At 46.7% G+C, this 27,196-nt stretch overlaps 1 protein-coding gene and 1 pseudogene across 1 annotated transcript in view; one reads left to right on the top strand and one right to left on the bottom strand.

The window, feature by feature from the left end:
- SLC9A1 (solute carrier family 9 member A1) overlaps nucleotides 1-8,771 on the bottom strand; it is a 49,316-nt gene extending 40,545 nt beyond the window's left edge. Inside the window, exon 1 of the mRNA XM_046017261.1 lies at nucleotides 7,588-8,771. Within this exon, the coding sequence (XP_045873217.1) occupies nucleotides 7,588-7,942 (355 nt within the window). The 5' untranslated portion in view covers nucleotides 7,943-8,771. The remainder of the gene's footprint in view (nucleotides 1-7,587) is intronic.
- A 2,748-nt stretch (nucleotides 8,772-11,519) lies between these two features.
- LOC123926675 lies at nucleotides 11,520-12,102 on the top strand (annotated as a pseudogene).
- The last annotated feature ends 15,094 nt before the right edge of the window (nucleotides 12,103-27,196 follow it).

Genomic DNA, 27,196 nt, shown 5'->3' with positions numbered 1-27,196 from the left:
AGAGAGGGAGGTGGCCTTGGCAGCACGGCTCATACACGGGCTGATCCAAGCACTCTGATGTGATTTCTGGAGCTCAGCTAAACTCCCAGCCTGGTGTTTGGTCTGGTGACTAGCCTCTCCAACCCTTGTTCTCCTTCCTCTCGGAGCCGTCAAACTGGTTTCCTGTCTGCCCCATGCTTCACATGGACCCCATCTCCACCCGGAAGGCAGTCCCGCACTCCTTCAATCCCTGGATACTCAGGAGACCTTACTCTGCACCAGGCACACAGAAGGAAGCAAACAAAGGCCCTGTCCTCAAGGGCTGACATGCTTGTGGGAATTGTGTGCTAAGAATAACTCTCTCAGTCCTGCATGGTTATCTCATTCCTCTCCATCCTTCAAGACTGGCTCAAGTTCCACTTCCCCTGAGAAGCGTCCCCTACTCACCCCGGCCCTCAGGGACTGCCATTCCCTGAACTCTGCCTGCCGGGAGTCTGCCCATCCCCTCTGTGCGAACACCATTTTCTCCTAAGCACACTTGAAGCTCCTAACCAGCAGGGCTGGGGGTTTCACTCTTCTTGGTTCCCTGATGGGCCACAGGCTAAATGCCTGGTGGCTGATTTCAACTGACCTGCCTCTTGGATCCCAGCTTGATGAGACAAATTAATTAGCTGCTCTCAGTCCTGGCTGACCAGTACAAAGACAGCGCTTGTAAGCTTTGCCTGCCACACGGCGAGTGTGTTAAGTGTTGTTAGCTATTTATTTTGGTGAGCTTGTGGACACACAGCTGTGATGTCACCTCTCTGTCTGTGGTGGCCTGGTCACCAACAGTCTGAGTACTGGGGAAGGGCCAGACTGAGTTAAGTGTCCCCCTAAGGGACTGGAAAGGGGGCCTGGGGAGGAACAGGATTTCTCATCCTGAACCTCGCTCCAAGCTGCTTAAGGACGTATCTTTTCAGAAAAGAACTTGCTGGGGGTGATGTGGGGAACTCCAAATTCTCAGCAAGTCAGTATTAGAAGTCAGGGGTCAGGTCTCCCCTAACAGACCCCCAAACTGGCCCCATAAGTTAGACGAGCTTTGGGGGAAGAAAATGAAGTCAGCAGGATCCCAAAGAAGGGAGAGAGCCCACTGCTCCAGACCCGACTCAAAACTTAGTTCAGTTAAAATTAGATTAACCTATAAGATTAAAAATACCCACACATAATCACGGGCTGCCTAAAAGTATGAGTTGATGTTTATCGGCATCTAAAGACATGGTCTGGCCCAGGGTGGTGTGTGCAGACAACCTTGGGGAGACATGTCTGACTCAGATGTTTGCAGGGGGTGTGAATGCTGCAAAATGAGGCCCACACAGGCGATGGATGACTCAGGAATAATCCAGGTCCTGGGTTTGCTGAGTGAGCCCTCTCTCCCCACCACGGAAAGAAAGAAAGCGGGCAGGGGAGGAGAGGACGGAAGAAGGCAGGCCAGCCAGCTCTGTCCAGGCTGGCATTCCCAAAGGGAGTCCGGGGCTCCTCCACTCCAGTTCCCGGCCTCTCCTGTGATTCTCAATGCCAACGTCTCAGAGAAGGATGATTTAATTCACAGTGGGACTTGGGGGGAGGGGAGGTCACAGTTTTTTCCTAAACCCAAGAAATGATCCACACAGAGCCGTTAAGACTTGAAATACTAAAACCGTAAAACTTCCTTGTTCAAAATGATTATGGGAAAAATAAAACTTCTGAATTGAAAGGGAGCTGGGGTATAATGAGGAACATGGGCTCTGGAGGCAGAAGGATCTGGGCTTAAATCCCAATCTAGCTGTGCAAGTACCCGACAAAGCTTCTGATATAGGAGCTTAGTAAGTAGCAACTAAGGTAATTCGCAAAATTGGACAAAACTACTACAGATAATTCCTAACAGGAGCTCAGAGAGGTTGTGCGTTTCCTAAGGGCACACAGCTCAGCAAAGAACTGAGACCAGATCTCAAGTTTCTTGACTTCCTCGTTCCTGCCCATTCAGCATGTTTTTGGTTGTAATTCACTTCTCTGCCTCTCCTTTCCCCTCCGGGAGGGCCTACAACACTTTAAGGAAAAGGAAAAGCCCTCTATTGCAAAGGTTTGCTGTTCCATTGAGCGGGGCTCTGAGAATGACAGGTCCCAAAGCTGAATTCAGCCCTCACACTCTTCGTTAGCTCTAGGAGCTGATCTGGCCTGGGCTCTAGACCACCCCAGACTGCCCGCTCCTTGAGCTCTCCCTTCCTACTGGGGGAGCTGGTGTCCCTTCTGACAACCACTTGAGTTACCAATGTGGATGTGCCTAGTCACTTACTCTCATCAAAACCCCTTCGGATCTCTGGTCTCCCTTGATCTTTATAAGGACACGGCATGTCAGCCAGGAAGGAAAGAGGATGGGGTCCTGGGTTAGGAATCCAGAGATGCGTCCTTTGCCACTTACTTGCTACGTGACCTTGGGTTCCTTAGATGTAGAAGGGGCACATCAACCACCCGCTAACCCACTGAGACGATCAGAATTAACTACTACATACGTAAGTGCTTTGGAAACGAGTTACAGTAGTAATAATAGTTACTACTAGATTCTGCCTGCCTTCTAGGGCTAAAGAAATTTATGCCACCTGCTCCCAACACAAAGGTTGCCTCTCAGGGGATCCTGCTGAGCCGTGAGCACCCTCTCTGCCAAGAGGCAGAAGAGCCCCTGCTGGCTAACCCCCCTTTCACTGACATTCCCCTGCCCAAGGAGGGAAGAAATGAGCTCTAGTCAGACCACAGAGAGGGCACCTCCAAAGAGAGGACAGGGAGGTCACTACCAGAGGACCAGGGACAGGCCCAGCCTTGTATCTATGCAACTCATGGAGACAGGGGATAGGCCCAAAGCCAGGCACTGAACTGAACTCCTTTCTCGGGACAGAGAGAGGGTTGCCACCACTGACATCTGCCGCATCCGAGAGGGAGTCCACGCGCAGGAGGCTGGGCTCCGACTCCTCAGAAGGCTGTGTGTGCCTCTGCCCCTGGGTCTGTGAGGGGCAGGAGAGACAGGCACACTCCTCTAGGAGGTTACGCCAAGACTCAAACAGAAAAGACACAGCAATTCAACATCACGGAGGATAACCTCTATGAGCTATTTCCTCATCTGTAAAACAGAGATAGGCTTTATTTCATATGATTTTAGTAGGAATTAAATGAGATCACTTTTATAAAGTGCCTGACACTACTCTGTAGATACTCAATAAATGGTAATTCTGATTAAAACACAAACACACCCAACAGAAGAGATGTCACAGGGCAGGCTAGGCCTCGTGCCAAAGTTGTGGATAAACAATAAGGGAAACGGGTTCAGGGGGAGAAGCCAGAGCAACTGCTGTGGGCTGGAGTGGGCTGGGAAGACCGCCCAGAGGGGTGGAGTCTGAATAGGCCCTAGAAGCCGCCTGAACAGCGGGGCACAGTGCTGGGCACTCCCAAGTGTGGCCTCTACACCCGTCTTAGAAGGAAGGTAGAGACGGCATCGTCACTACCAATGAGGCAAGTCGGGTCCGGAGAAACAAGGCAGGGACACTGGTACTGCGGGGCAGGGGCAGAAGCCCAGGAGTTCTGACCATGTCTTTGCTTCCCCAGAGCTGGAGGAGCGGGGTAAGAATGAGAAGAGAGGCATGCCTTGTGGGAGCTCCTCAGAATGAAGTCCAGCAACGTGACCGGTCATGAGCCCTCCAAGTACCCGGATGCTTCTGGAGACACGTGTCCTACCTGAAGGCCTCCTCCCAGCCCCTGGCTGACCCTCTCCTCCCACCGTCCTGCAGTCAGTCAGCTACCTTCCCAAAGAGAAAAAGGTCACCCCTTTCTTTTTAGAGAAGGACGTCTGGGCTTCTAGAGACAATTTCAACATGACCTTTGAAGTTGTTCCTCTCTCCTTCTCAGAAGTGGAAGAGGTGAGTTCTTGTCTTATTTTACAGGAAGCCGGATGCTGGGGCTGATAGGCATGCATGTGAGGTGGGCTGCAGTGACCCCCACCCCCACCTCCCGGACTCACAGACCTGTTTAAGGAGGAAATGACAGGATATGCCTTGCAAAGCCCAAAACAAAACAAAACAAAAGCTATAAGATGTGAAGAGACATAGGAAGGCTTTTTTGTCTCTGGTCAGGAGACAAGAAGAATACCTGCTTTATGGGCTCTCGGGCCTCTGCCAGGAGTTCCAGATCAGGGATATGGGCAAACAAACACAGGGGGTGCCAGTGGCAAGCCAGGTTACAGCTGGGCTCTCCTTTGGAACAAGCACTAGACTGGGAGTCGGGTGAACTGGGGACAAAGCGGAATTCATGCAGGGCCCAAATCACAAGGTGGGGGGGCGGGGAAGCGAACCTAACCTGAGGCTTGGGGTCACGCTCACAGGTCTCCCAACAGTCTAAACCCCCCCCTCCTCCCACCAGCCCCTCCCCATCAAAGACAAGGCAAGAATCCCTGACCATCAGAGCAAGCAAAAAGGCCCAGAGCAGGGCCTCATGTCACCCATGGAGCCAGTCAGGAGAGAACCCAGAAGCATTACTCTAGAACTTCAGTTCTAACCAACCCTATCCTCCCACAGCCATCTCTGACGGGGCCAACCTAAGGCTCCACTCACTGATGAGGACAGGAAAGCGAAATGCACACAGCACTTTCTATTCTTAAAGGAGGGGCACCTTGCAAGGGAAGCAGCTGCCAGACGTGACAGAATGAGGGCTCCGACTCGGTTCCTACCCACACTGCGGAGCTGAGAGAGTAGGCAAGACCCCAGAATGAACTCCTAGGTTCCTGGATATCTGAGCATGCGCAGGGAGCATGGCCTCAGCCCCAAGTCCCTGAAGTCAGTTGGTGCTGTCTCCCCTCCCCTCCCAGAACTTGCCCCGGAGGCAGCTAAAGTGAAAGAACAAAATAGGTAGGACACACCCAACACACTGAAACCTTAAGGAAGGACGCCCTGTGGCAGCCTAGGGTTGAGAGATTTGTAATCTTCCAGCTTCAGAGGAAGACTGTATGTGGGAGGCTGAGATAGAGATGCATTTGCCTTTGGTGCTTCAAATCCCAACGGGTGCGGATGCCCGGGTGGCTCAGTAGGTTAAGCTTCGGCCTTCGGCTCAGGTCATTATTGCAGGGTGCTGGGATGAGCCCCGCATCAGGCTCCCTGCTCAGTGGGGAGCCTGCATGCATGCACGGGCTCTCTAATAAATAAAATAAAGTAAGTCCCAACAGGGGCAGCTGTCACTCACTGAGTACTTCCTGTAGGTATAAAGGCAGCCTCATCTGTGTTAACTGGGGTCACTGTCACATCAGCAGCACTCTAAGTACTATTATTCCCCCCCCCCACACACTTTATACCTGAGGAAACAGAGGCTCAGAAAGGCTGGTGGCAGAGCAGAGGTGCCTGTATCTAACCTCAGTTCTCCACTGCAAAGGGAAAGGAAGAAATGATCATTCACTTTTGCCACCTGAACAGGGACGTTGGGATCTTTTGGTCGTAATTCTCTTCCCCAGAAGAGCCAGATGCTAGGGTTCCTCTGTTTTCCAAATGCCCTTCCAAGCCAGAGACACCAGCTTTTGGAACTGCAAACGTTCTCAGACATCATATCCAGTCTCCTCATTTTACAATGGGAAAACTGAGGCCCAAGGCGGAGTGACTTGCCAGGGTTACCCGAGTCAGTGGAATGAATGGCAGAAATGTCAGACCTGGAAGGGGCCAAAGATCAGCTGACAGGTGGGGAGGCGTGACTGGGCCAAGGTCACAGAGGGAGGTGGATGAGAAGCCAAGTTTCCTAACTTCTAGACTGATGGCCTGGCCATGCCACCTCTCTGTTCTCCAGCTGCTCAGGGTCCCTGGTACAGGTTCTGATGGGGACAAAGAAGGCCAAGCCTGACCCCATTAGACACAGATATCAGGTCTTCAGGGACAAACTCCTTCCTCCCTGGAGTAGGATCTCTGTGGTCACACCAAGAGAAGACACTGAGGCTTGTTGTGTGTGAACCAGCCCCCAGTGCCCTAACACAATGCCGGGTGTCGCTGGAAGGTGAGGGAGTTGCAGAGAGAAGGGCAATTTCTAAACAGTGATTGTGAGGTCTCTTCTGGGTCTCATACAGGCAAATGACACATCACGGTCACTAGTTTCTTACCAAAAAAAAAAAAAAGACACAGTTTTCATGATTCAATTGATAATGGTCAAATTTAGAGATTCTTGCCAGTCTCACAGCTGGGCAAGACCTGCAGAAAAAGGCCCCAGCTGGTTCAAGGTCATGTTGCTGTCCGAATCAGTACACATAGCTCCCCTTGCCCAGTCCTTGATTTTTACCAGGAAGCTGGCTGCCATCAGGGTATATGTACATGGAGCTGGTGGTCCAGCTCCATGCACAGTCCCTCCTACTGTCACAGCACCAAAGCTCCATGCCAGCAACACCAAAACAGAGTGTCCTGCTGCGGCATGTCCCAGAGCCTGCCTCACACCAGCCTAGCATCACCACTCAGCTCCTGCATGTCCTTGGGAAAGCTGCAAGGCTTCCTACCCAGAGTCACAAACTCCCCAAACCCAAACCAGCAGAATCCCAGATCCTCATGCCTTCCACAGATAGATGAGGCTAACAAAGCAAAGGCAGCTTTCAAAGTCCCCCCGGACACACTTCCAGGGACTTCTGGGCTATGCAGGCTCCGGGGAACTCCATCAATCACCCAGCAGAACGGAGTGTCCATGCCTAGCAGGGAGGGAAACCAGGAGGGGAGAACAACTTTTCTGGTTCCTTCTCCCCAAAAGAACATTTCAAAGTCTCTTTGGACCAGAATATCCTGAGCCCATCCACCTGTCCCTCTCTGACTTGGTTGGGTGGCCAGCCAATGTGACTGGCCAGCCCATGCAGCACCGTGAGACACAGTGAGGTGCCAGTGTGCAGGTGAGTTGCGGGGCCAGACCAAACTTCAACCTCCTCCACTCTCCCCCCCCAACATCCAAAACAGACTTCAGAAACTTCCAGGGCCCCGGTCCCATACACTGTGTAAAAGATGGCATTCCTGGGCCGGAAACTGACTCAGGGGCTCCCGGCCAGCCTGGGCAGGCAAAGCTGACAGATAACATTCTGGGAATAAAGGAAGGTGATACTATAGGGATCCCGCAGGTTCCAGCACACAGGTCCCCTACTATACTTAAACTCCTCAGACAGGCCAAGTAGATAAACACTCCATTCTGGAATGCCCTCCCATGAAGCATGTAATTGCCCCGGCTGCTGTTGACAGAGACGACTGTGCCACTTGCTGGAAGACACTCGTCTGTCTCATACACAGCTGGGTGCCTGGCTCCCCTCGGGGTCTGACCCAGCCAAAGGAGACCTGCAGGCCTGGAACCCTTGCTGGACGTACCTCGTATTAGAAGCATCCCATGCTCTCATCCTGCTTTCCCCCTTGCACATAAGCTGGCTCCAATCTTGGGAGCCCTCAGACCACAGAGCCCAAGTTTGAGAAAGACCAAGATGGCAGGACAGAGGTTGCCTACTTTACTGGAGTGGCCCAGCCCTTTATTCCTGGGTAGTCTCAAGTGGTAAGGATGGGGCAAGCAGCTCACCAGTTTGGGCCGCAGAAGTGTCCAGGTAACTGGACTTACCTATCTTCATGAGGCAGGCCAGCAGGATCCAGAGAGAGATCTCAAAGGGTGTGCGCACATGTGTGTAGTCGATGCCCAGGACCGGAAAGGCCTTTCGAGTCTTCATGCCGTGTTCAGTGACGGAATGGTTAACAGGGCGGCTCTCGGGGGCGAGCTCCGGTGGGGCAGTGGTGACATCCCCAATCGAGCGTTCCCGTGGGGGCTCTGAGCCTCGGATGGTGCTGGCCGTAGGGCTGGGCTGGAGGCCATGGCTCCTGAGAACAGGCAGCAGCCCCACCAAGGCTACCACAACCAGCAACGAAGGGAAGATTCGCGGGGGAGCGCGGCCGCAGATGCCAGACCACAGAAGCACCATGCTGATCCCTTGGTTCAGCAGGCCTTGACCCTTAGTAAAGTGAGAGTAAGATCTGGGACATAGGTAGCAAGGGGTCAGCAGGTGGAAGACAGACTGGGGCTGTCCCTAGAAAAAGTTCATGTTTTAGAGAGGTATTTGTGTGGAAGCAGATCTCTGGGGGGTAGAAGGAGGCTGGGTTTGCAGTGGAGAACTCCAAACTGGGGAAAGAGGCCAAGAACCCAGAAAGGACCACAGGAGTCCAATAGGTCTGGAACTCCAGGTTTGGGGGGATGCGTGGGGGGTGAAGGGGGAGAGAGGGACTGCACTCTAGGGACAGAGGAAGGGACAGAAGAGGTTGGACCCAGACAAAGAAAAGGAAAGGGGAAGGCTGGGACCCTTGGCTGAGGAAAGTGACTGACAAGCCAGGACTCAGCTAAGGGAAGCGGCAGGGAGCCTGACCTAAAGGAAGGGGACCAAAGGAGGGGTGGGGAGGTGGGAGCCAGTCCAGGAAAAGAAGAGAGGGGACTGGAAGCCCAGCCTGCGAGGAAGGAGTGAAGCCGGAAAGGGGCCGGGAGTTCCCCCACCCAGAGAAGGGCCGGGGTGCAGGCGCGCCGGGCTGAAATTCCGGGGAAATGGAGGGAGGCGGAAGGCGGAGGCAGGCGGCCTGGCGGGAGGGTGCCTCGGCGCCGGCTAGGGGCGGCTCGCGGTGGGCCGGCAGCAACACACCCCTCCTTGCGGCCCCGACGCGGCGCTGCGCTCCGCCCCGGCCCAGCTTCAGCTCCGCCGCGTCCAGCTCCAGCGACAATTGCAGCCCCAGCCCAACACCCTTCCCGGCGGCGGCTGCGGACTGATGCCTGGCTGAGCCCCGCACTGCTATTTATAGACACCAGCGAGCAGCCAGCGCAGCGGGCTAGAGGGATCTGTCAGCGCCCGCGCACCGCAGCGACCGCTGTCGCCAAGGGAAGGAACTACGGGTAGGAAGAGGACAAGTCGAAGTTGACCAAAAAAAAAAAAAAAAAAAAGGCGGGGCGGGGGGCGGGGGGTGGAGAGGAGGATTGAATCCCCAGAGATTCTAACTAACACGGGTGGAATGCTTTACTATTTACAAAGAGCTTTCACTAGACACCAGCGGTCTCATGAAGAGCTCTCAACTGTCTTGTGAAGGATGTATTTTATCTTATGTATTTAGTTACTATATGACCTTGAGCGACTTACTTAACTTCTCTGTTCCCTAGTTTCCTTATCTGAACAGGGGACATAGTAGCTGTACCTATTTCGGAGCGATGCTATGATGACCAAATGAGATAATCTAACTAAAGGGTTTAGAATAGAGCCTGGCCAATAAAACCATTATTATGGTTCCAGTTTTGCAGATAAGAAAATAGGAGAATTCCTTAACTAGTGTATAGTTATATCAGTTTGCTAGAGCTGCCGTAACAAAATACCACGAACTGGGTGGTTTAAAGAACAAGACAGGGGGGCCTGGATGGCTCAGTGGGTCAAAGCCTCTGCCTTTGGCTCGGGTCATGATCCCAGAGATCTTGCATTGGGCTCTTCCCTCAGCAGGGAGCCTGCTTCCTCCTCTCTCTGCCTGCTTCTCTGCCTACTTGTGATCTCTCTCTCTGTCAAATAAATAAATAAAATATTTAAAAAAAAAAAGAACAAGACATTTTTGTCTCACACTTGAGGCTAGAGGTCTAAAATCGAGGTGTGAGCAGAATTGGGTCCTTCCGAGGGCTGTGAGAGAGAATCCGTTCCTTGCTCCTCTCCAAGCTTCTGGTGGTTTGCCAACAATGTTTGGTGTTGCTTGATCATGGCAGCATAGTCTTCAAGTGGTGATCTCCCTGGGTCTCTGTCTCTGGGTCCAAATTTCCCCTTTTTACAAGATCACCAGTCAGATGGATGGGGGCCTACCTTCATGACCTTATCTTAACTTGATTATCTTCAATAACCCAATTTCCAAATAAGGCTGCATTCACAGTCCTGGGAGTTAGAACTGCAACATCTTTTGGGAAGGTACAATTTAACCCACAGCAGAGGTGGAACTGAGATTTGAATGTATCATGTTTGTCGGAATTGGGAAGATTCAAGCAGGAATCATTGGGAAGCTTAGAGCAGCACTCAGTAAACACCATGATATATATTATTACCTTCATTTCTATGTCCTGAGGGCCTCAAGTGTAGACTTTTAGTGTTAGAACTACATGAAGTTTCACATTCAGTCACAGGGGCCCACTGACAGACTATAAGGAAGGCCCTCACATCTGTGAAATTGGTTCCATCATGAGACCACACCACCTAGAGTATGCTATGAATTTAATAATTTCAGGTAAACTATATCACTGTGTATGGTTCATGTTAAAAGTATGATCTTACAAAAGGAATCAGTAAAAACATACTGCAATATTTGTCAGCCTGTTTTTAGCAAGTCCTCATTTTTTAACCATTCCAGGCCCTTACTTCTTGACTCAGAGAAGCCATGTTTAGGCAGACCCTTCCCCCTCAGATCTAGGGCAGTCTCGGGATGCTTGGATCCTGGGTGGCATCTCCCCCTGCATAGGCCATGTCTGCTCCCCTGTCCCCTCATTGAATCCTTTCACTAAAAGTAATGGGAATTTTATGAAATTGCTATAGTTACGATATCAATAGATATATGTGGCAAATAATGTATGGTACTAGGAAAGAATATGCTGGGCCACTTGCTAGTTGTATGTCATAACCAAGTCGCATTTTGTTTTTGTCACTCTGTTTGGAGTTCAACCCCCTCATTAGGTATAGAGCTTACGTTAAAAAAAAAAAAGAGGGGCACCTGGGTGGCTCAGTCATTAAACTTCTGCCTTCAGCTCAGGTCATGATCTCAGGGTCCTGGGATCGAGCCCCACATCAGGCTCCCCATTCAGCAGCGGGGAGCCTGCTTCTCCTTCTCCCATTCCCCCTGCTTGTGTTCCCTCTCTTGCTGTGTCTCTGTCAAATAAGTAAAAATTTTTATTAAAAAATAAAAGAGAAAGTGGGTAAGGTCATAATATAGACATACCTCAGAGATATTGCAGATTCAGTTCTAGACCACTGCAATGAAGTGAATATCACAATAAACCAAATCAGATCAATTTTTTTATTTCCCAGTGCATGTAAAAGTTATGTTTATACTAGACTATAGTCTGTTAAGTGTGCAATAGCATGATGTCTAAAAAAACACTGTTCAATAAAAACAAAACAAAACACTGTCCATACCTTTTTTTTTTTTTTTGAAAGTAAGCTCTATGCCCATGTAGGGCTTGAACTCACAACCCTGAGATCAAGAGTCACATGCTCTACCAACTGAACCAGCCAGGCCCTCCTGTGCATACCTTTATTAAAAAACACTTTGTGGGGGTGCCTGGTTGGCTCAGTCAGTTAAGCATCTGATTGATTTCACTTAGGTCATGATCTCAGGGTTGTAGGATTGAGCCCCGTGTTGGGCTCCATGGTCCCAGAACAGGGAGTCTGCTTCTGTTCCTCTCCCCCTCCCTCTTCCCTTCCCCCTGCTTATTCATATGCTCTCTCTCAAATAAATAAATAAGTCTTAATTTTAAAAAATGCTTTATGGCTTTTTTGGCTTTCTGCTCAGAGGAGGTGAAGGTGCAGTTGTCTTCCGTGGCCCCAAATCCAGGTTCATCAACCATTCCCCCACCATCCAACCATCCCCCCAATACCATGTCAGTTTGACCCCAATGAGATCAAAGTTGTATACCTGAGGTACACCGTTGGGGAAATCAATGCCACATCTGTCCTGGCCCTGATTCATCTTCCCCGGGTCTATATCCAGAAAATGTTGCTGATGACATCACCAAGGCAACCTGCGATTGGAAGGAATGAGGATTACGGGGATACTGACCACTCAGAACAGACAGACCCAGACTGAAAAGACACCTTCAGCCTTGGCCCTAATTATCAAAGCCCTCAAGGAATTGTCAAGAGACAGAAAGAAGAAAAACATTAAGCACAATGGAAATATCACTTTTGATGAGGTTATCAACATTGCTCAACAGATGCTGCATGGATCTTTAGCCAGAGAGCTCTCTGGAACCATTAAAGAGATCCTGGGACAGCCCAGTCTGTGGGTTGCAATGTTCATGGCCACCACCCTCATGACATCATAGATGACATCAAATAGTGGTACAGTGGAATGCCCAGCTAGTTAAGAACTACAAAGGAAAATATTTCAATAAAGGATCATTTGGGGCACCTGGCTGGCTCAATCAGTAGAACATGTGACTCTTGATCTCAGGGTCATGAGTTTGAGCCCCAAGTGGTTCCAGAGAAATCATCATGAAAGGAAGAGTCAATCAATGCAGCAAACTTCATGGTTTTGTTTTTTTTTTAAGTAAGTTTAATAAAAAAAATTTTTAAGAGGATCATTTGACAACTCCACCCTCCCCAACAGGAAAAAAACTTTATTGCTAAAAATGCTAACCATAATCTGAGTTTTCAGCAAGTTATACTCTTTTTGTTGGTAGAGGGTCTTGCTTCCATGTTAATAGCTGCTGACTGATCAGAGTGGTGGGTGCTGAAAGGTGGGGCGGCTGGGGCAATTTCTTAAAATAAGACAACCACGAAGTTTGCTGCATTGATTGACTCTTCCTTTCATGATGATTTCTCTGGAACATACAAGGCTGTTTGATAGCATGTTACCACAGTAGAACTTCTTCCAAAATTGGAGTCAATCTTCTCAAACTCTGCCGCTGCTTCATCAACTCAGTTTAAGTAGTATTCTAAATCATTTGTTGTCATTTTGACAATCTTTACGGAATCTTCACCAGTAGATTTCATCCCAAGAAACCACTTTTTTACTCACCCATAAGAAACAGCTCCTCATCCATTAAAGTTTTCTCATGAGCTCGCAGCATTCTGTCCTGTCTTCAGGCTCCGCTTCTCATTCTAGTTCTATTGCTGTTAACACCACATCTGCAGCTACTTCCCCCCACTAAAGTCTTGAAGCCTCACAGTCATCCATGAGGGTGGGAATCAACTTCTTCCAAATTCCCATTAATGTTGATATTTAATATCCCTCCCATGGATTGTGAATGTTCTTAATGGCATTTAGAATGATGAATCCTTTCTAGAAGGTTTTCAATTTACTTTGCCCAGTCCATCAGAGGAATTACTACTAAAGCAACTATAGACATATGAAATCTAATTTTTAAATTTCTTAAATAATTTCTTAATAAATAAATTTCTTAAATAATAAGGCTTGAAAGTCAAAATCGTTCCCAGATTCATGGGCTGTAGAATGGACATTGTATTAGCAGGCATGAGAACAACATTCATCTTAATATACATCTCCATCAGGGCTCATGGGTGACCAGTGCATTGTCAATGAGTGGTAATGTTTTTGAAATGAATGTTTTTTCTGAACAGTAGGTCTCAATAGTGGACTTAAAATATTCAGTAAATCAGGTTATAAAGAGATGTGCCGACATCGAGGCTTTGTGGTTCCGTTGATAGGGCACAGGCAGAACAGATTTGGCATTGTGTTTAAGGAGTTTGGGAATGGAAATGAGCAATGATTTTAACTTAAAATCACCAGCTGCTCTAGCCCCTAATGAGAGAGTCAGCCTGTCCTTTGAAGTTTTGAAGCCAGGCATTGACTTCTCCTCTCCAGCTATGGAAGTCCTGGATGGCATCTTCTTCCAGTAGAAAGCTGTTTCATCTATGTTGAAAATCTGTTGTTTAGTGTAGTCACCTGATCACTGATCACTGATCTGAGCCAGATCTTCTGGAGAACTTTCTGCAGTTTCTACATCAGCACCGGCTGCTTCAGCTTCCCCTTACACTTTTATTTTATGGAGATGGCTTCTTTCCTTAAACTTCATGAACCTGCCTCTGCTATCTTCAGACTTTCCTTCTGCAGCTTCTCCCCTCTCTCAGCCTTCACAGAATTGAAGAGAGTGAGGGCCTTGCTCTGAATTAGGTTTTGCCCTCACCAGAAGTAGATTTGCCGCTGGTTTGATCGCTTATCCAAACCACTCAAACTTTCTCTACGTCAGCAATAAGGTTGTTTCATTTTCTTATCATTTGTGTGCTCACTGGAATACACTTTTTTTTAAGATTTTATTTATTTTCCAGAGAGAGATAGAGAAAACGCGAGCAGGGGGAGCAGCAGGCAGAAGGAGAGGGAGAGGCAGGCTCCTCAATGAGCAGGGAGCCCCATGCGGGACTCAATCCCAGGACCCTGGGATCATGACCTGAGCTGAGGGCAGCTGAGCCACCCAGGTATCCCCACTGGAATACACTTTTAATTTCCTTCTAGAACTTTTCCTTTGCGTTCACAATCTGGCTAACTGACACGAGAGGCCTAAATTGGCTTTCGATGTGACTTCTTTATTAAGCTTAGTCATTTGTAGCTTTTTATTTAAGGTGAAAGAAGTGCGACTGCCTTTCATTTTAACACTTAGAGGACATTGTAGGGTTATTAATTGGCCTGATTTCAATATTTTTGTATCTCAGGGACTAGGGTGCCTGAGGAGAGGGAGAGAGACGGGAGAACAACCGGTCAGTGGACCAGTCAGAACACTCATATACTGATTAAGTTTGTTGTCTTATGTGGGTGCAGTTCATGTCACCCCAAAACAATTACAATAGTAACATCAAAGATCACTGATCACAGACCACTGTAACAAATGCAAGAATGGGGCTCCTGGGTGGCTCAGTTGTTGGGCGTCTGACTTCGGCTCAGGTCATGAACCAAAGGTCGGGGGATCGAGCCCCACATTGGTCTCCCTGCTCAGTGGGAAGCTTGCTTCTTCTCCTTCTCCCACTCCCTCTGCTTGTGTTTCCTCTCTCACTGGGTCTCTCTCTGTCAAATAAATAAAATTTAAAATTTAAAAAAAAAGTTAAATAAAATAAAATAATAAAACAGCAACAAATTGATGAATTATTAATAATTATTAACAATTAAATTATTAAATGTCATATACTATATTATAAATATCATGTGATAGTTAAATAATTACAATAATAATTATTAATAATCACCAATAATTGTTGTTAATAAATGATATAAATAAAATAAAAAACCAAAAAAATGCGAGAATAATGAAAAGTTTGAAATGTTGTGAGAATTACCAAAATGTGGCACAGAGGGGCATCTGGGTGGCTATCAGTTAAGCATCTGCCTTCAGCTCAGATTGTGATCTCAGGGTCCTGTGATGGACCCCTGCATCAGGCTCCCTGCTCAGCAGGGAGTCTGCTTCTCCCTCTTCTTCTCCCCCTGCTCCTCACCCCCACTTACGCTCACTCTCTCTTTCAAATAAATAAATAAAATCCTTAAAAAAAAATGGCACAGAGACAAGAAGTGAGCAAATGCTGTTGAGAAAATGGCACCAGTAAACTTGCTCAGTGCCAGACTGCCACAAACCTTCAATTTGTGAAGATATAACATCTGTAAAGCATCACAAAACGAGGTCAACCTGCACCTGCCTGGTAAGGGTATTTGAAGGAGTAAATGGCTGGTGTATGTCAATCCCAGTTCCTGGCACATAGTTAGCACTCAGTTAACTGTTCATTTCTTTCTCTCCTTTGTTGTAATATCACTGCCCTGCAAGGCTCTTTTTTCCAATTTCCGCTTCACTTGACCCATTCCAACCATACCTCGTCTCTGTGCTCTTTCCCAGACACTTCCACCTTAAGCATTTCCCTCTTCCCCAGATATCCACTCATCCCCTCCCTCCCACATCCGTGGAGCCTCCCCACAATTCTCCCTCCTCTACTGCCTGATAACCCTAGTTAGTAGTGATGTTCACCTGCCCAACCGCCACCACTGCAAGCCAGTCCCAGCCCTTTCTCTGCTCCTCTTCTCTTCCCCATAGCACTTCTCACCTTCACACATATGGAATAATTGACCTATCTACTATACTAATTGTTTACACCCACTCGCACGTAGGATGTAAGTAAGTTCTAGGAGGGCAGAAGAGCCCTCATGAGTGAGTGAGTGAATGAATGAATGCGTGAGAGGATATATAATTTGTGCACGAGACAATCAGGACTCCGAGAGGAGAGCTGCTTGCGTCCACCAAACCAGGGAGAAGAGGGGTTAGATCCAGATCCAAGTCTGTCTGAATCTGAAACCTAAGCTTTTCCCAATTTTCTAGGCTGATAGCCAGAATTAAATTTTTTTTTCTTCTTCTTTTTTTTTTTTTTTAGTTGTCCACACCCTGGGCAACTAGAAGAGAGTTAGGAAGATGGTCACAAGTTAGAATTTGGGATTTGGCAAGGGGACTTTTAAACTGAAATTGTAATTCCCTCCATAAATATTGAGTCCCTACTGTGTGCAAGTTGCTGTGCTTCTGCAATGGGAGCTTGAGGATGAATCTGATAAACACCCACCAGTGAACTTGAACTCACATCCACTCACTGCCTGGAAACCCCATGAGTACTTCCATCTCCAGGTACAAAACGCAGCTCCCTTCCCCCCCCAACCCCAAACTTGCTGCCACTCCATGTTCCAGATCCAGATTGCCTGGGCCTGCTGGAGAGGTTAAAATTTAGCGGACTGGAGGGGAAGGGCCCAGGGTTGGAATTTTTATTAAGTGCCTTTGGAAGGTTTTGAAGCAGTTGGTCCTGTCTTCATTTTGGAAAACTCTGGCCTGCTCTATTAAACTTTGGAGGTGACTGGGTGGCTCAGTTGGTTAGATATCTGGCTCTTGATTATCGTTCAGGTCATGATCTCAGGGTTGCGAGATCAAGCCCTGAGTTGGCCTCTGCCTCTCTCTCCCTCCCTGTCACTCCCTCCACCCCTCCCCTCCCTCCCCCACACCCAAAATGTCCCACCTCCAGCTGGTTGTAGACAAGTGGGACACACACACACAGCTTTCAGGGAGAACTTTCTGAGCCTCTGTTTAGACAGCTGCATACCCCATCCCCATTCTCGTCATAGCACACAACTTCATACATTCAGGCCCACGACTTTCCCCCCTAATTATTTATAAGACAATTTGAAAGTACAAAGATAACATAACAAACAAAATTTTCACTTCTGAATTATCAGCTGTTACAGTTTCTTGTATTTGCTTTCAACATACAATTATTTGTGATGGTTTTTTTTAACAGATATATGTACTGTAAATCTTTAAAAGTCTCTTAGAAACTGTTTTGGCATCAACCTTTATATGAATGTAATGTACATCAACTTCTAGCAATGACAGGCAACTTCTGTCATGAGAGTAAAGTATCATTTGGACACTTTAAAACACATCTCTTCACTCTGCACTGCCTCCAGCTATGGCTAAAACCTGGGAAAACTTTCTGGGCTGTCCGCATCGCATCATCTCTCCTCCCATTCTCCAAAATCCAGCCCAGTTAGGTTTTCACCCCCAAATGCTACCTAAACCCTCTTGTCAATGTCACTAATGGCCACTATTGGAGAGGAAAAGTCTCTTCTTCTACCCATCATGGGTTTCCTGCTGGAGTCCTGTCAGTGGGACTAGCCAAAGATGATTAACAAGGAAAAAGCAAAGAGAAGGGGCACCTGGGTGGCTCAGTGGTTTAAGCCCCTGCCTTTGGCTCAGGTCATGATCTCAGGATCCTGGGATTGAGCCCCACATAGGGCTCTCTGCTCAGCAGGGATCCTACTTCCCCTCTCTCTCGGCCTGTCTCTCTGCCTACTTGTGACCTCTGTCTGTCAAATAAATAAATAAAATCTTAAAAAAATATATTGAAAAGAGAAGTTTGTGGACACGTGTATCATGTACCCACAGATGAGTGACTCAAAGGTCTAGTTAGATCTTGGGCTTATATATCATCTTTTTTTTTTTTAGATTTTATTTATTTATTTGACAGATAGAGATCACAAGTAGGGAGAGAGGCAGGCATAGAGAGAGAGGAGGAGGAAGCAGACTCCCTGCCAAGCAGAGAGCCCGATGCGGGGCTCGATCCCAGGACCCTGAGATCATGACCTGAGCGAAAGGCAGAGGCTTTAACCCACTGAGCCACCCAGGCGCCCCGGGCTTATATATCATCTTAGCACAGGAACAATACATTTTTAGAGAAGCGACAAGACAAAGGAAAAGAACCTGTCTCCAGGGACAGCAAATTGTGGGAAGGCAAACAGAGGAAACTAATGATAGAGAATGGCTCATTAGTGAAGTCTGTTGTATAGACTCTTGGGGTACTAGTTCCAGCTAAGGGTCTAAAGCTGTCTCAGGGATTAACTCTTGTCCTTCCTGGTGGAGAAGAAGTAGGGACACCTTCGTCAATCTGTGTCCTTCTTTCATCTGAAGAGGGGGAAGACAGAGAGCCTTCCTTCTATCAGTCGCCTTCAGCTCAAAACAGTCCTTACGCCAAAGCGGCATATTTTGGGGTATTGTACTCTGCCCTCTACACTTCTGTGTTGCTCAATCAGCCATTCCTGAGTCCTTGTCTTTGTTTACCTACCAGAGCCTTCCATACATTTGATCACTTGCTCCTCAAACCCCTTTCTTCAATCAGTTGATGAAACTGCTCCCTCCCGGTTCCTCCCACCCCCCCAGTCTTCCTCTACTCTTCTGGCTGTTCCTTCTCAGTCTCCTGTTGCCGAACCCTCCCCTTCTTGGCTTCTTTCTCCTCAGCTTCCTGCACGATCTCTACATGTTGAGGGCCCAGGGCTTGGTTCTCACCTTTGCACCGCCTGTATCTATACTCACATCTCTGGTGATCTCACCCTTTCTTGTGGTTTCAAATAACATCTATCTGCAGACCATACACAGATTTTTTTTTATCTCTTCTGCTCTACAGTCCAGACTACTGTGTCCAGCTGAATATAGCACATGACTACCTGCTTGTCCACACCCGCTTTCCACACTGTTTCTCCATCCAGGAAACAGTCTCTCCATCTTCCCACTTACTCAGGCCAAAAAGCCGAGTCACCCTAGACTCCTTCCTTTCTTTCATGTCCATCCTCAGCAAATACTACCAACTGGATCTGCAAAATATGTCCAGGACCCAACCACTTCTTCGCACCCCCACTGCAACCACTCTAGTCCAAGCCATCACCACTTCTTGCCAGGTTATTACAAAAGTCCCTGAGCGGTCTCATCTCAACCAAGCAGCCAGAAGAAGCCCTCTAAAGCCTCAGTTGGGTGCTGTTACCCCTGTTCAGAACCCTCCAAGGTCTTCATTGTGACTTCTAAGCCCCCCCCCCCGCACTGTAACCCCCACATCTCCTGGGCCTCACCTCTGACCTTTTCCCCTTCTTCCTTCTGCTTTAGCCACCCAGGCTTCCTTGTCCCTTATTTTTCAAATACTCCAGGTTTAGAGCTTCCTCAGAGCCTTCGACTTTGCTGTTCCCTCTGCCAGGAATGCAGTCACCCCCAGAGAGCTGCAGGGTTCTCTCCTTCCTTGGGAACCTTTGCTCAGATGTTCTCTCTCAGTGAGGCCGTTCCTGAATGCCACATCCCCTCCTTAAATGTAATACCCCCACTCCCTTCTCCCTCTTTCCTCCCCTTCACTATTTTTCTCCACAGCTCTTCCACTGTCTACACACTACATATCCTACACATTTGTGTGGCCTGTCTTGCCGTCACAGATTCAAGGCAGAGAGTGTAATGATTGGTAGGACAGCCTCGGAGCCAGGCTGGCTGGATCTGAATGCCCTCACTATCGCGGTCTAGACATGTGACCCTAGGCACGTTCACTTCACGGTGCTGCACTATGAGATGGGAGTAATAAGAGAACATATGTCATAAGGTTACTATGAGGATTCAATGAGCTAATGCATGTGAAGTAGTTAGAAATATACCTGCTCTGTAGTAAATGCTATGTAAGTGTTTGCTGTTATTATTATTACTAATTATTATTATTACGGAGTTCTTGGCTCACAGCAAGTCCTATATAATTGTCAGCTATTATCGTTCACTGCTGTATCCTCAGAACTGAAAATTGCACTTGGCACGTACTAAGGCACTCATGAAAGTTCTATTAGATGAATGAATTAGGATACATGTAAACATAAACAATATATGGTGGGGCACCCGGGTGGCTTAGACGGTTAAAGTGTCTGCCTTCAGCGCAAGTTATGAACCTGGAGTCCTGGGATCGAGCCCCACGTGGGGAAATCCCTGCTCAGCGGGGATTCTGCTCCTCCCTCTGCCCCTTCCCCCTGCTCATGTGTGCCAGTGCGCCTGAGTTCTCTCTCTCTCTCACAATTAAATAAATAAAATCTTTTTAAAAACCAATATGATATGTTTGTGTGTCTGTTAAATTTATATCCATGGCATCATATTTATCCTTCTTCCTCGTTACTTTTTCATTCAATATTATATTTTTAACATCTAGCCATGTTAGTATGTGTAGATCTTGTTCTTTCTTTGTTCTTTGAAATGCTCTATAGTAAATATTTCGTCATATTAATATATCTCAGTTTTTATTTTTTTATTTTTTTAAGATTTTATTTATTCATTTGACAGAGATCACAAGTAGGCAGAGAGGCAGGCAGAGAGAGGGGGGAAGTAGGCTCCCTGCTGAGCAGAGAGCCCAACATGAGGCTCGATCCCAGGACCCTGAGATCATGACCCAAGCCAAAGACAGAGGCTTAAGCTACTGAGCCACCCATGCGCCACAATATATCTCAGTTTTTAATTAAATATTTATTTATTTATTTCAGAGAGAGAGAGAGAGTGAGCATGAGTGGGAGGGTCAGAGGGAAAGAGAATCACAAGCAGACTCCACATTGAACGTGTGTAGAGCCCAATGTGGGGCTCGATCTCATGACCCTGAGATCACAACCTGGGCCAAAACCAAGAGGCAGACACCTAACCAACTATATCACCGGGGAACCCCAACATATCTCAATGTTTAAATCTGTTTCCCTACTGATGGACATTCAAGATGCTCCAATTTTGTTATTGTGAACAATATCATATCAACTGCCCTTATATGTATCTCTTAAGCACATAAGCACTTAAGAATTCTCCCCTATACTTGAAAATTATTTCCAGAGTGTAAGGTTTGTACATTCTCTGATTTCCTAAAGTGTTTTCCTAAAATGTCTTTTTTAAAAAATCTCTATGCCCTATGTGGGACTTGAACTCACAACCTCAAGATCAAGAGTCACATGCTCTACCACATGAGCCAGCCAGGTGTCCCTTCCTAAGGTATATTTTGCCCTCCCCTCTGCAAGTATGAAAGAGCTACTTTACCCATATCTTCTCAATACTTGCTTGATCCGACTTTTTATTCTTTTTTAATTTGATGGGTAGAAAAATAGTGTCCCAGCATTTTTTAAAAAGATTTATTTATTTATCTGAGAGAGAGAGAGAGAGAGAGCAGGATGGGCACGGGTTGAGAGAGAGAGAATCTCAAGCAGACTGCACTGAGCACAGAGCCCAACACAGGGCTTCATCTGAGATCAGAACCTGAGCCAAACCAAGAGTTGGAGGCTTAACCAACTGCACCACACAGGTGTGCCTCTGCATTTTTTAAAATAAACTTTTTAATTGGAGTATTTATTATTGGTGTATCTTTAGATCAATAGAAAAGTTGCAAACATAGTCAAGAGAGTTCCCAAATACTCTTCAGTTTCCCTTAATTTAACATCTTACATTACCATGACAGATTTGTCAAAACTAAGACACCAACATTGGCTTATGACTATTTTTATTTATTTTTTATCTTTTTAAAGCAATCTTTATACCCAATTGGGGTTCAGACTCGCAACCCTGAGATCAAGAGTTGCAAGCTCTATCTACTGAGCCAGCCAGGGGCCCTGGTTTATTACTCTTAATTAAACTCGAGATTAATTCAGATTTCACTAATGCCCTTTTCCTGGTCCAAGGTCCCATCTGGGTCACTACACGGCATTTAGTCTCCTCAGGTCTGGGACAGCTTCTCAGTCTTTCCCGTCCCTCTGACCTGGAGAGTCTTCAGGAACCCTGATCACATCTTTGGCAGAATGTCCTTAATATGGGCTTATCTGATGTTTTCCTCATGACTAGATGAGGTTATGGGTTTACGAGAAGAATAGCACGGAGGTGAAGTGCTCTTCTTGGCACATCCAACCCCAGGGCATGAGCTGCCCAAGTGACTTGTTGTGACTTGTTACTGGTGATGTTATGACCCTTGAGTACCTGATCAATGTGGTGTTTCCAGGTTTCTCCACTGTGCAGTTGTTTTTCCCCTTGTCACCCTCTGCTCTTCGGAAGCAGTCCCTAATTGTGTTAATCTGCATTTCTCTTAGGACTTCCTCTTACAGGATTGCCTGTTCCTGTGCTTTGCCTATCTTTCAACTTGCTTGCTTATCTTTAGTTCTTACTGATTCCTAGGCGTTCTTTATATATGAATTGTAATTATCTTCTTCCAGGGAGCCATTTAATGTTTTAACTCTGTTTACAATGCTTTTTGCCACGTATAAGTTCCTTATTTTAACCTAATCGTATTTACACATTATTTCTTTTATTCTTTGTGCTTGTCGAATCACCTTTGGAAACCCAGCCATGACTCGGCAATCCTCTGCTAACCACTGGTTCTCTATTCACGTTGCCCCTTGGCCTTGAATGCCCTTTCTCCCTTTCCCTCTCAGGCAAGCTACTTATCTTTGCTGCCATAAAACCAGTGAAACCTCCACTGTGGTTATCCCCAATTCTCCCAAGTAAAATTAGATGGTTGCTCTCTCCACAGTGCTCCCACAACCTATTGCCCAAATCTTTAGTAAAGCACTTATCACAGTCCATTCTGTTGCCCTTTGCTTAATTATTTGTGTATCTTCTGTTCCACTGAGTTATTACTTAGTAATAAGGGGACCCCTTGTTGAGGGACCCCATGTAAGCCACCTCTGTAGTGGAGCCCTGGGCACGATACAGTATTTATTGAATGAATGGATGAGGCTATAGTCTGGATCAGTGGTCTTCAGATTTTTTACTTTTGTGGCCCCTTCCAGGATTTTAAAAAATTCTGCATCCCTTCCGTATTTGTGAGGATACCAACAGGAAACAAGTGGCACACTCAAATTAAGGCAATTCAAGGTGGTTATACTATATACAAAGTGGTAATTTAGAAGGCGTGGTCAAGGTAGAGAAAATCACCAGGGATCACGCAGGAAGTTGGGACAGGCAGCCGCCAGGCTGTTACCACCAGCGACCTAGAGGGGCAGTCCCTCTGCTGAAAAGCAGCATTAATTCCCTGTCCAAGGACAAGGTCAGACGAACTAGACTTGCAGAGGTAGGAACCAAGGCAAGAGAGACCTTGACCTCACCTTCTTACCCTCCTGCTAAGACTCCCCATTTACCCAACCCAAGCCATGGCCAGAAGTCACAGAGCTGGGCAACCCCTCGGGTCTCCCCTCCTTGGGACTTTGTACTATAAACTTTGCTATCGCTCAATAAACCCTGCTTTGCTGCCCACCAAAAAAGGGGGAAAAAAAGTCACAGAGCTGTTGATGTTCTTGTTATAAGTGTTATAAGATTTTTAATGCCCGCAGTTCTTGGTCCCACCACTCTGAAGAATGAAGAGGTAGAGCAGACAAGCAGCAAAGTTTATTGAGCGATAGTTACCTTTACTGAATGATAGAGTAAGAAGCTCCCAAAGAGAGAAAGGACCTGAGAAGGCCGTCACTGGAGCTTCTAAATCTAGGGGTTTATGTGGGCTTGCTGCCAGGCTGTTTTAATCTGAGTAACCCTCCCTGTGCCTGTCATCCAATCAGGTTTTTGTCATCTATCTATCACGTGGGAAAGGGTGGAGGGCTCCTTCCAGGGTGGAGTAAAATCCTTTTAAGGGTGGTTTCCACTTGGGGTGGAGGGGTACTTCTTCCTGCCTGCCTTCCAACTATCTATCCTTGAGCCAACTAGGGCAGAAAAAGGTGGGAGGAAGGTGAAGAAGGGGTCTGCAGGATATCTGGCATATTTTTAAGGTTTTTTGTTTGTTTGTTTGTTTTTTTAGGATTTCATTTATTTATTTGACAGAGAGACAGCGAGAGAGGGAACACAAAGGGGGGAAGTGGGAGAGGGAGAAGCAGGAAGGACTCCTGCTGAGCTGGGAGGTGGGACCCGATCACAGGACCGGGAGATGAGGACCTGAGCAGAAGGCAGACGCTGGACTGACTGAGCCATCCAGGTACCCCTCTGATCAACAACTAAAATGTTCATCATAAATGTAAACTGTTGCAAAGGCTATCCTTCCTAGCATATTGTAAATATCAATATTTTAAATAAAACTGTTCCACCATCAACATACTATCATTCATTCCAAGAAAATACTGGAACAAAAGCTCTACTTTAACAGACACAAATGGTGTACCTTTTTTTTTCTTCTTGAATGTATAGCTAGTTTTATTTTGCTTCCTCTCACGCAATGTTATCTTAGGCTGATGTATTTTATGCTCGGAAGTCTGTTATTGATTACCTAGTTCATACTTCAACAGAAATTTATATGTAAAGTTACAGTTTAAAAATTTTTGAAATTTAGGGGCACCTGGGTGGCTCAGTGGGTTAAAGCCTCTGCCTTCAGCTCAGATCATGATCCTAGGGTATTGGAATCGAGCCCCGCATCAGGCTCTCTGCTGAGAGCCTGTCTCTCTGTCTCTCTGCCTGCCTCTCTGCATACTTATGACCTCTGTCTGTCAAATAAATAAATAAAATCTTTAAAAAAAATTTTTTTGAAATTTAAATAGCACCAATGTTATTATATGTAGTAGTACAAAACTGATCAAAGCAATGTATCTTTTTTTAAAGATTTTACTTTATTTTATTTAAGATTTTTATTTATTTACTTGAGATGGAGAGAATGAAAGAGAGCATGAGCAGAGAGGAGAGGGAGAAGCAGTCTCCCCACCAGCAGGAAGCCCAGTGTGGGGCTCAACCCAGGGATGAAGGGTAGTTGGAAGGCAGGCAGGCCGGGACAAGTGCCCCTGTCCTAAGAGGAAATCGCCCTTAAAAGGATTTTACACAACCCTGGAAGGAGCCCTCCACCCTTTCCCACGTGAGAGATAGGTGACAAAGCTCCAGTGGCAACGCCCGCCAGTCCCCTTCCCTCCTCAGGAGCTTTGTACGGTCCCTGTGCTATCACTCAATAATCCTTGCTTTGCTGCCCACCACTCTGTCCAGTCTCCCTCTTCATTTTTCCAAGTGGCCTAACCAAGAACTGCAGGCACCGACGGAGGAAAAATCCTGCAACACCAGGACCCTAGGTTATGACCTGAGCCAAAGGTAGATGCTTAACTGACTGAGCCACCCAGGCGCCCCAAGATTTTATTTTTAAGTAATCTCTCTGGAACTTGAACTCACGACCCCAAGATCGAGAGTCTGTATGGTCTATCAACTGAGCCAGCCAGGTGTCCCCAGGACATATATCTTTTGATAAATGTTAAAAAGAAAACCAGAGGCCCCAAAAGGTATTACTTGGGCCAGGCAAGTCACTAAACCAGGGTTATTGAATTGCTCTTCAACCTCCTTGAGAAATGTAAATCCTAATCAGTCAGTTAGGAGTTTTCTGAGAAGCACCAATGAGGTAATCCTTGCATAGGCCTTCTCAGTCTCCCAAAGAGGAGGTAGTCCACATAAGACCCCCTGTCTTTCCCTCTAAGGGAAGACAATCTTGCCTTGCTTTTCTTTTGTTTAGAAACTTCTTGCCCCACCTCCTTGCTATAAAAACCTTACATTTTGTACAACTCCTCCGAGCACCCCTCTACTTGCTTGATGGGGTGCTACCTGATTAATGATGGAATTACTCAATTGAATTTTTTTTTTAAGATTTTATTTATTTATTTGACAGAGATCACAAGTAGGCAGAGAGGCAGACAGAGGGAGAGGGAGAAGCAGGCTCCCTGCTGAGCAAAGAGCCCGATGCGGGGCTCTATCCCAGGACCCTGAGATCATGACCTGAGCCGAAGGCAGAGAGGCTTAACCCACTGAGCCACCCAGGTGCCCCGAATTTTGTTTTTTAACATAAGTAATTTTTTTTTTTTTAGATTTTATTTATTTATTTGACACAGAGAGATCACAAGTAGGGAGAGAGGCAGGCAGAGAGAGAGAGGAGGAAGCAGGGTCCCTGCGGAGCAGAGAGCCTGATGCGGGGCTCGATCCCAGGACCCTGAGATCATGACCTGAGCCGAAGGCAGCGGCTTAATCCACTGAGCCACCCAGGCGCCCCAAACATAAGTAATTATTAAAGCAAGAGCAAAATAATGTTGGAAATGCATCTCATTGAAATAGATTGTTGGGTGCCTGGGTGGCTCAGTTGGTTAAATGTCTGCCTTCAGCTCAAGTCATGATCCCAGTGTCCTGGGATCGAGTCCCACATCCAGCTCCCTGCTCAGTGAAGACCCTGCTTCTCCCTCTTCCTCTGCTGCTCCCCCTGCTTGTGCTTTCTCTTCCTGTGTCAAATAAATAAATAAAATCTTTTTAATTCTTTTTTTAAAAGATTTTATTTATTTAATTGACAGACAGAGATCACAAGTATGCAAAGAGGCAGGCAGAGAGAGAGAGGAAGGGAAGCAGGCTCCCTGCCGAGCAGAGAGCCCTATTCAGGGCTTGATCCCAGGACCCTGGGATCATGACCTGAGCCAAAGGCAGAGGCTTTAAACCACTGAGACACCCAGGTGCCCCTAAATATATAAAATCTAAAAAAAAAAAGATTTTTTGCTATGAGTTTACATATTTCTGGATAAATATTACTTATTGTTGGAATAAGGCTGGGTTCTGCCATAATTTTATATCAGTTTTTTATTTCTGTAAGTGGAATCACTGAGAAACCATGTTACCATAGGTAAGATGAGAATGGACAGAGTTTTGTTATAATAATGTCACTTAATTATTTGAATTCCTTCTGAGTTACAAGCCAAAAATCACATAGTGATCTATCATCAAAAATTATTATAATTTTATTATTTTTTTAAGATTTTTAATTATTTATTTGTCAGAGAGAGAGAGCAAGCACAAGCAGGCAGAGTGGCAGGCAGAGGCAGAGAGAGAAGCAGGCTCCCCACTGAGCAAGGAGCCCGATGCAGGACTCGATCCCAGGATCCTAGGATCACGACCTGAGCCGAAGGCAACGGCTTAACCGACTAAGCCACCCAGGCGTCCCTCAAAAGGAACTAGCAATTGCCTGATTTGCAAAATGCCTTATTATTCAGTCATCAGAATCCTTCACCTTTGGTTGGTGCCCTGAAGGCATAACACCTCCACTCCCAATGCTGTGGGCAAAAATTTGGGTTGTTTGAGTTTTTAAAAACACTTTATTTATTTATTTACTTATTTGGTTGGTTGGTTTTTTTTTTTTTTTTTTTTTATGTGAGAGGAAAAGAGAGTGGGCACTCAAGCAAGAGCAAAAGAG

The sequence above is a fragment of the Meles meles genome, chromosome 1, assembly GCF_922984935.1.
Source record: "Meles meles chromosome 1, mMelMel3.1 paternal haplotype, whole genome shotgun sequence".
Lineage (NCBI taxonomy): Eukaryota > Metazoa > Chordata > Mammalia > Carnivora > Mustelidae > Meles > Meles meles.
This window is presented reverse-complemented; position numbering and strand designations above follow the sequence as displayed.